Source organism: Camelus bactrianus, chromosome 21 (assembly GCF_048773025.1).
Source record: "Camelus bactrianus isolate YW-2024 breed Bactrian camel chromosome 21, ASM4877302v1, whole genome shotgun sequence".
Classification (NCBI taxonomy): domain Eukaryota; kingdom Metazoa; phylum Chordata; class Mammalia; order Artiodactyla; family Camelidae; genus Camelus; species Camelus bactrianus.
In genome coordinates, this window is record NC_133559.1 from 21,486,090 (window position 1) to 21,498,939 (window position 12,850).

At 34.7% G+C, this 12,850-nt stretch overlaps 2 protein-coding genes across 3 annotated transcripts in view; both read left to right on the forward strand.

Moving 5' to 3' along the window:
* The window catches only part of RABGAP1L (RAB GTPase activating protein 1 like), a 560,468-nt gene that overhangs the window by 179,459 nt on the left and 368,159 nt on the right, over positions 1-12,850 (forward strand). The gene's annotated exons all lie outside the window — the stretch shown is intronic.
* On the forward strand, positions 1,210-9,523 carry GPR52 (G protein-coupled receptor 52). Its single transcript, XM_074349819.1, has 2 exons — positions 1,210-5,333; positions 6,391-9,523. The coding sequence occupies exon 2, from the start codon at positions 6,610-6,612 to the stop codon at positions 7,693-7,695; it is 1,086 nt and encodes a 361-aa protein (XP_074205920.1). The 5' UTR covers positions 1,210-5,333; positions 6,391-6,609; the 3' UTR covers positions 7,696-9,523.

Genomic DNA, 12,850 nt, shown 5'->3' on the forward strand with positions numbered 1-12,850 from the left:
TTCCCAAGATTGTTTTAGCTATCCTAGGTCCTTTGTGTTTATATATAAATTTTAGATTCAACTTGTTAGTTTTACCAAAAACCTACTTGGATTTTAATTGGAATGGTAATAAATCTTTAGATAAATTTATGAAAAACTAACATTCTTAAAAATATTGAGTCTTCTAATCCATAAAGATTGTGTGTCTCTCCATTTGCTTAGGACCTTTTACTTTTTCCTCAGTGACATTTTGTAGTTTTTAGGGTAGAGGTCTTATACATCTTTTATTAAATTTGTTTATGTTTTCTTTGTTTTGAGGCTATTATAAATAGTTTATTATTTTAAAATTTCATTTACTATTGTTTGTTGCATAGAAATGCAGTGATTTTTATTCATTAACCTCGTATCCTGACAAAATTTACTCATTAATTCTAATGGGCTTTTGGGTAGATGTTTTTTGGTGTTTCTTTGTATACAGTCATGTCTTCCTTTTCTTGTATCACTTAACTGTTCCCTTGTCTTGCCTGTTATACTGCTTAGGACCTCCAGAACATTGTGCATAAAAGTGGTGAGAAGACATCTTTGTTTTGTTTCCAGTCTTAAGGAGAAAGTATTTACTCTTTTACTGTTAAATATCACGTTAGCTGTAGGTTTTCCCATAGTATCTATCAGGTTGAGGAAATTTTCTTCTGTCATGCCACTAACTTAACATTTGTTAAATATCTTTAATTGTTGATAACTTGTCTCGTAATAAAATGAAGTTAACAATATAAACTTGTTTTCTATTCTTGAGGAGTCATGAAATCGGTGGATTTTAATATGTGCCACTTTAGAGGGTTTATTTTTTTCTTAGCACTTAGACCAGGTTGCTTTGGTATTACATTTGATAGTACATTTAAAATACATTGATACTGCATTTTGTGGCATTTGTCATTCTTAAAATGGTAAGTAAATAATCATTATCTCTTGCTAGATACGATTTTTCAAAGCAATAGTCAAGTATTCATATTGAATTGCCTTTAAGTAGAAGTATAGATGAATAACATTGCCCTTAATTTTAATATATTAGGAGGCCAATTATTTTCCCCTGGCAATTTGGTCATATATTTTATAGCTTTCTTGTGAAGCTTTTATGTCATACAGGAGATTGATTGCAAGGAACTTTGCATATTCTGAGCTTAACAGAACTGGTTATTAGTGTTTTGTCTTCTGATAAACTTTTCAAACTAATTTGTATGCTTTAGGTTAAAATTATACTGAACACTTATTTGTTCAACTCCTATTCTGTGCCCAGTCTGTGGTGTAGGCACTGGAGGTATAATGAGGAACAAAACAGACACTGCTCCCCTCATGGAGCTTGCAGTCCAGGCAGGAAAACAAAATTGAATGAAAGTAGATATAAACTATAAGTATGGAATCTGGTCTAATCTAGGAATTTGAGGAATCCAAATTAACTAAAAATAGAATGTGATGGCATAGTAAGCAGCAAGTACAAAGGTCCCGAGGCAGCAAGGACCATAGCAAATATGTACGGGACTGGGGGAAGGATGGAGCGAGGGGAGGTAGACCCAGTCTAGCCAATCCCGATTAAATAGAAGAGAAATTAGATTGGATATCTATATGGAGACCAGGTTTTATAGGAACTGTTAGGATTTCATCCTAAGGGCAGTGTGAAACCACTGAAGTATTTTAAATGGGAGTGATGTCATCTGGTTTGCATTTTGGAAAGACTATTCTGTCTGTTTTGCACATTGTGGATTGAAGAGAGGCCACAGACAACTCAGGGAGACCAGATTGAAAGCAGCTTTAGTAGTCCACACACAAGATGATGGTAGCTTGCTCAGAGTAGTGACAGTGGAGATGGAGAAAAGTTAACAGATGGCAGGAATAGTTGAAGAAATAAATAAATTCTGAATTCATAACACCTTTTTGTACCTTTTAAAATATGTTTAGAAAACTTTTACTTTATCCTATATTTGTTTTTTATGATGATAATGATTTTTTTATGACAGTGCAGTTCTCCTTGAAAATCATTGCCTACTGTTAATCCTATTTACCACTGATAGCTAATGATCCTCACTTGCTTTGCTGTTTAGATCCAATTGAGTAGTTGCTTAAATGTTTAATAATAAAGTATTGGTACATATAAAAGAACATACAAGACATATATAAGGTATTAATGAAAAATTAAATACCTGTGATGTATCATCTCAAAAAGTTATGCAGTTTCAGCTGTTAGAAGTAATTCTGAAGTAATCCCAAATAATAATTCCTCTAAGATAGTTCCTGACTAGCATTCATCTGTTGAAAGGAGTAGGGGTGGTTGATAATGATTGTACTAAGAGTGGCAATGATAAAACACCTAATGACCCCTGAAATGAAGAGAATTATGCCTAATATGAAAGCAAAGGGTGCTTTATGTAATGAGCTATGTAAATACATAATATTAATACTCTTGTTATTAGAGCTTCACATTATAAATTAGTTTCTATTATAATCAGATCAGAAAAAAGAATGGAAAGGAAGAAAAGTGAAGGGCTAGTAGAGTCAGTCTCAGAAAAGAAGAAAATTACCTCGTTAGAACATCTGAAGGTGTGTTTTGGAAGTTGGTGGAAGAAAAGAAGGAAGCCTAGTGGATTATATGTGCTGCTCCTTGAACTCTCCCTCTCATGTTATCTTATACCCTTGCCAGCATTAGAATTGGGAATTATTTACAGTAGCCTTAGACTCAAATCCCTCTACCAGTCAGATTATTTGTTGGAAATAAATGTGTCAAACTAAAGCGTTCTAGTATTTGAATTTCCCTGAATGAGATTTTTTTTTTTTGCCATTTCTCTTATTTAAAAAATATTACAATTCAAAACTTGAAAAATGATGTACAGTCTATACTTTTAAAATGATTTGTTTAGATTTTGTCAACAAGGTAGCTTTAATGATTGATAGTGTTTTATTTTTCAGGTTTTGTAGTAAAGCTTAGTATTTAACTTTTCTTTGTATGAAATGTAAGACCTGTCTACATTCATTAATATTCATCAAATGTAATTTTTATTTTGAATATTTAATTATTACTGTAAAAGAGAATGTTAGTTAAATCCAGTCTTGTTTGATTTTCATGCTTTTATGTATCCCTAAATGTCAAAGTTTCCCTGTAAAATAGGACTTTCTAGCCTTTTAAAAATTAAATTTAAATATTTACTTTTAAATCTTAATATGGTTCTCAACTGAATATTCTAACTTGTTTTTATAAATTTTTTCTGACAATGAGAAATGTGCTTGCATTCTGTTATATCACCTAACCCCCTGAAGATTTTAACAGTGGTATGGTCTTCCTGAAAGACAGTTCAGCATGGAGGAAAGAATAGGGTTTTCTATTATTTAGAAATCATTTTTTGAAATCCAAAATAATTCTTGTAAGATGTTTCCTGACTAGCTGCTATAAGTAGAAAGGAGAGGAAATGAGAGAAGGGTTCATCAAAATGGTGTTAAGAATTACAATTTTGACCTGTTTCCTTCCTAGTTTCATGGTCCTGTAATTGTAGGCAAGTTATACTTACCCTCTCTCGGTACCCACTTTCTTCCTGTGAATAATAATGATGGGTCGCGACTTCATAAAGATTTAAGATTTTTATTGAGGGAAAAAATATATGAAGCCCATAGCATCATGCTAGGCACATAGAATATGCTTAACAAAGGTTGGTTATCTTTCATTTTCATCTTCAATTTCCTGATTTATTTCTGAAATAATTTGTAAATTAGTTCTAAGTCACTTTTAAGAAAATTGTTGACCCCATAAGAAATATGCTTCGAATAGTAAATAAACATTCAGGTCTATAGTAAGTCTAAGTAAATGGAAATGTTTTTAACCTTTATCAGATAAATGAGCTTAAGTCACTGTCTTCTGATTTGGGTGTGAGTAACTCAGGCACTGTATGACACAGTTCTTTGACTCTTTTTCTGTCAGTATAAAAAGTGGACTAAGCAGTTGTTCCATTTATTTCTAATACCTCCTTTTCTGAGGTCGTATTTGACCTTAAATATTTCCCCAAGTAGATTTTAGTACAGAGGTGTTAGTTCCAGTGCTTTGTATAGTTAAATACATCAAATTCAGCAATTTAGTGTGGGTGTGGCAAGGATTGGAGAGATTCTAAAATGACCTAACTTCTATTAATCAAAATATAATATATTTTAGAGAGTAAAAATAGTAGCTCTATCACTTGAGTTCATGAAGACTTAGCTGATTTTTTAATAATTAATAAGTTTTTTCTGCCAATGAGTATTAGATTACTGCTGACTTTTTAGTGCCATAGTACCTTGTGGTAGTTTCTCTACAGGGTTTAAAGGTGTATCCCAGGGTTTTTTTTTGTTTGTTTGTTTTCTTTTCTGTCCTGCTCATAGGAAATAATCTTTACAACATGCCATAAGGAGAATACCTCTAGAGATTCTTGCATGTCATTAATATGTTATAAAGATCGGTCAGTTCCATTGTCTTTTGTCAATCTTGATCGGAGCTTGCCGAGTAAGTCTATAAGCCTGCATGTGCCTGGCAACTGTTACCTAGTGACAGTTTCAGCTGCAGTAGCCATTGACTGTGCTGTTGATTGGGGCAGGAGGACCGAGTCACCTTTCTGATGGTGAGTTCTTCTGCATCAGCTCAGGATGAGGAGGAGGAGCAGGGCTTCGGCTCAGGTGGAGGCAGTGATACTGAGAGATTGTTAAGAATATACCGACAGCATCTTGGTAACTGCATCACAGTAAATCGGACTTCTGAATCAAGCAGCCCAGCCTAGCAGCTGATAAGAGTGACTGTAGGTGAGAAGCATTGTTTTATTCCTGTAACAAGAGAACTATTTTGTGATAAGTGAAACTAGGAATGTACAAGGAGGAATATCCTGTGGCTGTTATGAAAGAAAAAGGACTTCTCTGCATGACTTGGTGGTGCACAAGAAAATAACTTTCAGAAGAATGCTTTCTGTTAAGCTGCTGCATTGTTCCTGAAGGAAATGTTTTTATTTCTAATGCATGTTACTTCTTCAAAAGGTATGACAACAAAGACTAACAAGAGACTCTCTGAAATGCCTATACTTTAAAAAAGACTTTTGACAAATGTTAACCTGATATCAGAATGACCTTGGAAGCCTTTTGGATGGATTCTATCCTGTCAGCCTTTCAGTATTTCAGACTATAAGATTTAAACTCATCGTGATGCTTTAGAAGTATTTTAAAACAGGAACATCTTATAACCTACCTAAATGGCCCCTGTATTAATTGAGCACTTGCTCAAAATAGAATACAGAAATAGAAGTGGCATTTTCTTAACATATGGCTGCTATATAACTGAAAATATAACAAACAAGGTAAATTTTCCACTTTCAAAAGATTTAACTGAAGTAATGATTTAATGTGTTAATCATTTAGTGAAATTAGAAAAGATGTAGAAATATATGGACTATAAAGCCTACTTAGCAATACCTAAGTAATAAATAAATAAGCTCGGAGTACATAAGAAAGTTTCTATTATTGTCTGAATTTCATATATTTACATATATTTGTGAGACATAGGTGTGGTTGCAAAGCTGAGAAATAAGTTATGACCATGCACCATTGTAAGGAAGGTGGCGTATCACATAATGAAGGTTAATTTTAGCTGAAATTAATAGCAAAAATGATTTATTTTCCTTTTGGAAAGGAAGAAGTATAAATTACGTTGCTGATGGTAGCACCAGTAACTATAATGGACTGTTTTCATCTGAATGCTTAAAAAAAATGCATGCAGAATTAAAACTTCAGAAATTTATCATATTTTGTCAGCTTTGACCCATTGTGTGTTATATTCCCTACTGGAAACATGCTTTTTTTCTCTCATGAGAGTTTTAGGGCAATCTGGAGCCTGTTACCTCTGTTCTGCTCCTTTGTGCCCAAATAGAGATGTGAGTCTTCTAGAATTGAGCTTGTTGGAGAAGGGGGTTCTTAGCTTTTGAGAGAAATGAGAGAGAAATAGATCATAAAGTTGACCCAGCAGCACCAAACCCTGAGCTGAACTCAAAGACACTTTGCCACAGTGAACTTTTTTCTTAGCTTTCCAGCCAGATCTGAGATCTTAATTATTAAAATTCTAAAATATGAATTCACTGCTCATGACAGTTGGAACAGCCTGAGAATATTTAAGACTTTTTCTTTTCTCATTCTTTTTAGTTGATCCCTAAGACATTACCTTTCTGAGAACAAATGGCTCACAGTGGCTTTTCTTCCCTTGGCAATTGCTTTTTTTTTTTCTTTTCTTTTACAGATACAATTTTTTTGTAGTGCAAAGTAGTAGGTCCATTTTCTCTAGAAGTGCCTTATGTCTGCAAAAAGTTGTTTGAGAGCAGTAGAGGAAGCTAATCAAGTGACCTTTTTTCACCTCCTTTCTAGCTTATTCCCCTCCCTTCTCCCCCAAAGCTGAGGTGTGTTACTGCTGCACTGAGGCTGATGAAGAGACTTGAGTCCTCTCTGGGATGCTCAGCTGTGACAGGAGCGCTGCCACTGTCTACCGAAGCTGATTCTGAGACACTCATGGGCAGAGTCTAGCAGATGCTGGGCAGGGCACCTGCTTGCTGTAGCCAAGGCTGCAGGTTCCCTTAATTCCAAGCCATGAATGAATCCGGGTGGACTGAATGGAGGAGCCTGAACACGAGCAGTGGCATTTTGAATGTGTCTGAACGTCACTCCTGCCCGCTTGGATTTGGCCACTACAGTATGGTGGATGTCTGCATCTTTGAGACAGTTGTTATTGTCTTGCTGACGTTTCTGATCATTGCTGGGAACTTAACGGTCATCTTTGTCTTTCACTGTGCTCCACTCTTACACCATTATACAACCAGCTATTTCATTCAGACGATGGCATATGCTGACCTTTTCGTTGGAGTTAGCTGCTTGGTTCCTACTCTCTCACTTCTCCACTACTCTACAGGTATTCACGAGTCACTGACTTGCCAGGTTTTTGGATATATCATCTCAGTTCTAAAAAGTGTTTCTATGGCATGTCTGGCTTGCATAAGTGTGGATCGCTATCTTGCAATAACCAAGCCTCTTTCCTACAATCAACTGGTCACCCCTTGCCGTCTGAGAATTTGCATTATTTTAATCTGGATCTACTCTTGCCTAATTTTCTTGCCTTCCTTTTTTGGCTGGGGGAAACCTGGTTACCACGGAGACATTTTTGAGTGGTGTGCCTCCTCTTGGCTCACCAGTGCCTATTTTACTGGCTTTATTGTTTGTTTACTTTATGCTCCTGCTGCCTTTGTTGTCTGCTTTACTTACTTCCACATTTTCAAAATTTGCCGGCAGCACACCAAAGAGATAAATGACCGGAGGGCCCGATTCCCTAGCCACGAGGTGGATTCCTCTGGAGAGACTGGACACAGCCCCGACCGTCGCTACGCTATGGTTTTGTTTCGGATAACCAGTGTGTTTTACATGCTGTGGCTCCCCTATATCATTTACTTTCTTCTAGAAAGCTCCCGCGTCTTGGACAATCCAACACTGTCCTTCCTAACAACCTGGCTTGCTATAAGTAATAGTTTTTGTAACTGTGTAATATACAGCCTTTCCAACAGTGTTTTCCGGCTAGGCCTCCGAAGACTTTCTGAGACGATGTGCACATCTTGTATGTGTGTGAAGGATCAGGAAGCACGAGACCCCAAACCTAGGAAACGGGCTAATTCCTGCTCCATTTGAACAGGGCTACGCAGTAAATCAAATGTAATCTGACAGTGGTTTTTGGATCGTATTCTTAATTCATCTGGAAATTTGCCACTAGAGAAATATTTACTTGAATGGTTGACTATGAGAGGAAGAGACTAAAGGTTTCTTTTTTATAAATCTCCCCTTTTTTCATGGAAAAAAATAAAGAAAAGGATGTATAGAGGGTAATATCATAAGATAATAGTAGTATGTGAGCAGTAATAAGAAAAATTAAGCACTAAGGATGAAAAAGTATCTCAGATCTTCCACAGGGCATGAACAAAGCCCCTGGCGTCTGTCTCTCTATCTGACTGGACTCTCTCTGTTTCTGTCTCTCATTCTGTCTGTCTCTGTCTCTCACTCTTTTTGTGTTTATGGAAGTTACTTAATATAAACTGCCCTTAATAGAAAAATGCTACATATTATATATGTAGTAAAGTATAACCTTTTGCATCAAAGTGTACTTTTAAACTCACTAATCTACATGGTCTCTCCATGGAGGATGCATAGTAAGCATGTATTTTGTTACCTGCAACACAACCCTTTTGCTTGTGTTTTCATAATATTTGCAGCACAAAATTTCTGCTGTGAACAAAAAGAAATGATATTTTTGTTTCTTCTGGGTAAAATTATGCTCCCTCCTCCTTCCTAACAGCCTGTTTTTTTCCTCCATTTGTCTTCATCTGCATCCTTTGGTACTTTAATCCAGAAGTGTCTTAGCTGATGAAAGAATCTGCTATATAAAACAGTCATAATGTTGAATAATTCCTTCCTTCCAACAAAGCAATCTATAGACTGTTTGAAATATTTTTAATGGCTTTGGGAAACATTTTTCTTGGTTCCTTTTGAAATAGTTCATGTGCCCAAAGTGATGTCTTTTTTTTTTTTTTCCTATAGTTAAGCTTTGTTTCTTTTAAGAAAATTCACAAATAATTCTAATGCTGATGCAGAGTACCCACTCAGAAGTGAAGTGTCACTCTTAGAGCTACTTGTTGTGTCTGTGTGTCTTTTTTTTTTTCTTTTTTGAGTAAAATATTAACCTTTTTGTAGTAGGTCTACAGAGCTTATTGTTGTGTCCACCAATTTGTATGATAATGCATTTGCACATACTATATTTTTTACAACAAAGAAAAATGTAAATTACATTATGTGATCTGTGCCTAATGTTTTCTTAGCACAATATATAGATCAATATTTCTTAAGTCATCAACGTTGGAAAAAAATATACAAAAAATTCTTTTAAGAGAAAAATACTTTTGTGTAGTTGTATTTAGATATTTATATTAGGCCAACCTGCATTCTTAGTGCTGCTGAAAATACAATATACTTAATTATCAAATACAGCTAAGAACTGTCAGTATCTTCTTTTGTAATGATCTGTTTTCATATCCAGAGGTTAATTTATTTTTTAGTGTGCTACACGGAATTGTGTAATAAATTTTCAGGGGTTTAGATGTAGCAAAATGGCATTTGGGAAATTAGCAGTGGAATCAGGAGTAAGTGCTAAAACATCTAAATCTTACTTTTTTTTTTAACCATAAGTTTCCTGCCTGGCAGATATTTTAAAATTTATATGAAACTACTGGGTATTTTTCTTCTCAGCATTTTTGATTTCTTTGTTTTATGAAATGCATTTAGTGAAATGTGCCTATGACTCTTCTAATTGGAAGCCGACCATGTTTGCACACTGGTGGTTTGACTTCAGAGGTCCTTTGGTAAAAGAAATGTCATCATTTTATTGAGATTGTTCCAAACCCTTGTATATTTTTAGACATGTAAGAAAGGTTTAAAATAAAGAATAAAACAGTATTCTACATATCAAAACCAGACTTTGCTTCAGTTTAATAAAGCATTTACTTAGAATAAGCGTTAACTTATTGGAGGATCAGAATTTAATTGTTTGGCATTTCTGAGGTTTGGGTTGTTTATATTAATTCTTGTCCCCTGTTTGCCAGTGGCATCTTGGATAAGCTGAAATGCGCCTTTTAAGTTCAGACCAGTTCAAGGAAAACAGAGTTTGAGGAAATGTAATACTGCCAACTTTTCAGTTGACATAAATAGAACCTTCAACATTATGTGTATTATTTGGGAATCAAGTTTTGATTCCTTAAGTTTGGTGTGTAGGTATAGTTAGAAAAGATCCAGTGAGTCCTCTGTACAGAAAACCTGAGGCTGTGCTTATTGACTTTTCCTCTTGTGGCTCTCCCTCAGGACAGTTAATAACAGTAATTATGTGCCAGGCACTGTGTTAAGTTTTACATATATTTTAACATTAAATCCTCACTACAACCCTTTGAGATAGGTACTGTTTTTATTCCTATCCTAAAGATGAGGAAACTATAAAAAAAAAGTGATTTTTCCAAGGTCGTTCAGTCAGTCAGTGGAAGAGGTTCATTCACACTCAGTTGGGCTGAGGCTGAAGCCAAAGCCTGTACACTTAACCATTATGCATACTGCCTCCCCACCGCCAGCGCCCCCAAAGCCTTCAAACCTTTGTGTGTCTGTCTATATTTTCCCTACAAAACCTCTTTGAGTTTTCTTTTTTTCTCACTTAAATCTTTTGCTTCAGTTCTTTTTTTAATCTTGTGATATCTTTTCCCTTGATCTTAAAACTCTGTTTTATTAAAGCAGCAATCTGATAAGCCCAAACTTGCCAGTTTAGTCTATGATCAAACTGAAACCCTGGGGCATGACATTTCCTTGACATTACTTTTGCTCATTTTTCTTAAGTTTTCATTCAATAGCTTTTTCAAGTCTCTATAAATTTCCTACTGAAAAAAATTTTGTGAAGAAAAAGAGTGGAGAAGGGAATCTTTATTGTGGCTGAAAGGAGAGCCTCTCTAAGGCCAGATCTAGGTTTAAATTCTTCGTTGATTATAATGTTTCAGGTACATCTATCTCTAGGGCAAGCTACTTAACTTCCTTTTGACATATTTTAATATGTGTTTATAGAGTAAGATAAGACTTATTTTGAAACTACTCTGTCTTTTTTAGATTAATGTGTTTTAAAAATAGAAAGCATAACCATTATTCTTATCATCATATTGTATTCTGTGGTAATTATCCAGTTTGGTTATAAATGACAGCCAAACCATAATGCTGTGGTCTATTGCTAAAGGTTCTATTATCTGTGGAGTTGTTACTGAAGTTACACAGTGTTGGAAGGCTTTATAACCTACCAGTGTGTGAAACCTGCACTGGAACCCTGGCCCTCATGAGCTGTTTGGCCCTAGATAAGGTATGAAATATTCTAAGTCTTCAGTTTTCTCATCTGGAAAAATCCAGAGACTTGTACCCTCCTATTAGGCCGGATTTGAGGACTAAATGAGATAATGTAGTCTGTGTGCTCAGCATGGTTCCTGACACATACAAAGTGTTGGGAATGTGGTAGCTGCTGTTTTATTATCTTTGTGACTGCTGTATTTATTGCCATCACAACTTAAAGATCAATAGTTCCAATTTAAGAAAATTGTGTTTTATAACAATTAGAGTTTTCTAAAATAGCATTTTTGTTCAAATCTGTTTACACTCAAATAGTTATTCATGAGACATCATTTGAGATTAAAGAGGTCCAGCAAGCAGATGTTGGGATGAGATAGGGATAATTTTGAGGTTAACCTGCCTCCTTACTTTATTGTATTAAATATGCTTAAACATTTTTTCTTTTATCAGGTTAGCAATAGTGGGAAAGGAATGTTCAGGAATATCTTGCCGTTTGTCTTTGCGTTTTAGTTTTCCTCATTTGCTAAAATGGAATTTAAGATACTTTGTCATATATGTGTTACCCGGGAGAAACAAAGATTAATAAGCAGATTTGCTCTATTTATTCATTATGTAAGATTAGAAATGATGTCGCTGCCTTAAACAACCTTCCTCTGTCTCTCTCTACCCTAGAAGCTAATCATTAGATGTGGAAAAGATATAAATAGGTGATAAACAGATAAAGATTAAGATGTGGGGAATTTACTGGTATAACATGCTGAGCATAGCGTCATCTGTGTCCAGGTAGGACCATCACACTGCATAGGAGCTTATGTTACTGAGCTGATGCTATATTCTGTTGTACAGGTTCCAACAGTTGCTCTTTTCCCTGAGCAAAACTTAAAGATGAAGAAGAATCTGTGGAAAGTGGCATAATCCACAACCAAATATATAGATGTTGAGGAAAACAATATGACCTGAAAAGGGGAAAAAAAAATAGATCCTCTTTTCAGTGTTTCTTGTAAGTGAAAGTTTTACCCAATGTTAGTTTTGCACTATAATTTGAAGTGTTTTAAAGTTCCTTTAGTAGTGTAAACGGTCGTCTTTTAAAATATTAAAAGCGATGCGATCAGGTTTTTCTTCTTTATTAATAATCTCTTTTAAATTTTTTTACAGTGAGCATTTACTTCTTTTATAATCAGAATACTGTTTCATTAAAAAGAATGCTAACTGTTTAAAAATATTTTGATGTTTCACAAAACGGTTTTGTTGTTTCTACAAGTAACATTATCCAATTTTGTCTCAATACTATTTTCTTTTGAAGATAGTTTATGTAGATTTCTGACTTCTGTAATATTTGTTATTTTCAGAGAAGTTTGATGCCCTGCTTATGATATTAGATGCTCTTGAATTAATTTTGCTTCATCACAATCAGTTTGAAATTTATTTGCTGAATCTGAAATTAATCTCAATCACTATACCCCTTTTTTGGGCACCATTTTTTTTAAAATGCATCATTGATGACACCTTTTCAGCTTTTTTAATATCTTTAAATAACAGAAGGATGACCCTGCATTAGGGAATTATCGTTCAGCTGGTGTGTTAACTGCATTTCCCAGATAGGCAAGATTCTGCTTTCAGTCCTCCATCACGAAAGATCTATAACTTTTTTTTAAACATTTTTTATTGAGTTATAGTGATTTTACAATGTTGTGTCAAATTCCAGTGTAGAACACAATTTTTCAGTTATACATGAACATATATATATTCATTGTCACATTTTTTTTCACTGTGAGCTACCATGAGAAAAGATCTATAACTTTCATGGTAACTTTTTTCTACTTTTATATAAGATTATCTATGAAGGTGAAGAAAATTAGAGTAATAAATTTAGCAGGAGTCAGTTATGTCTGATAGATACTAACGTGAAAGGCGTATGTGATGTCAG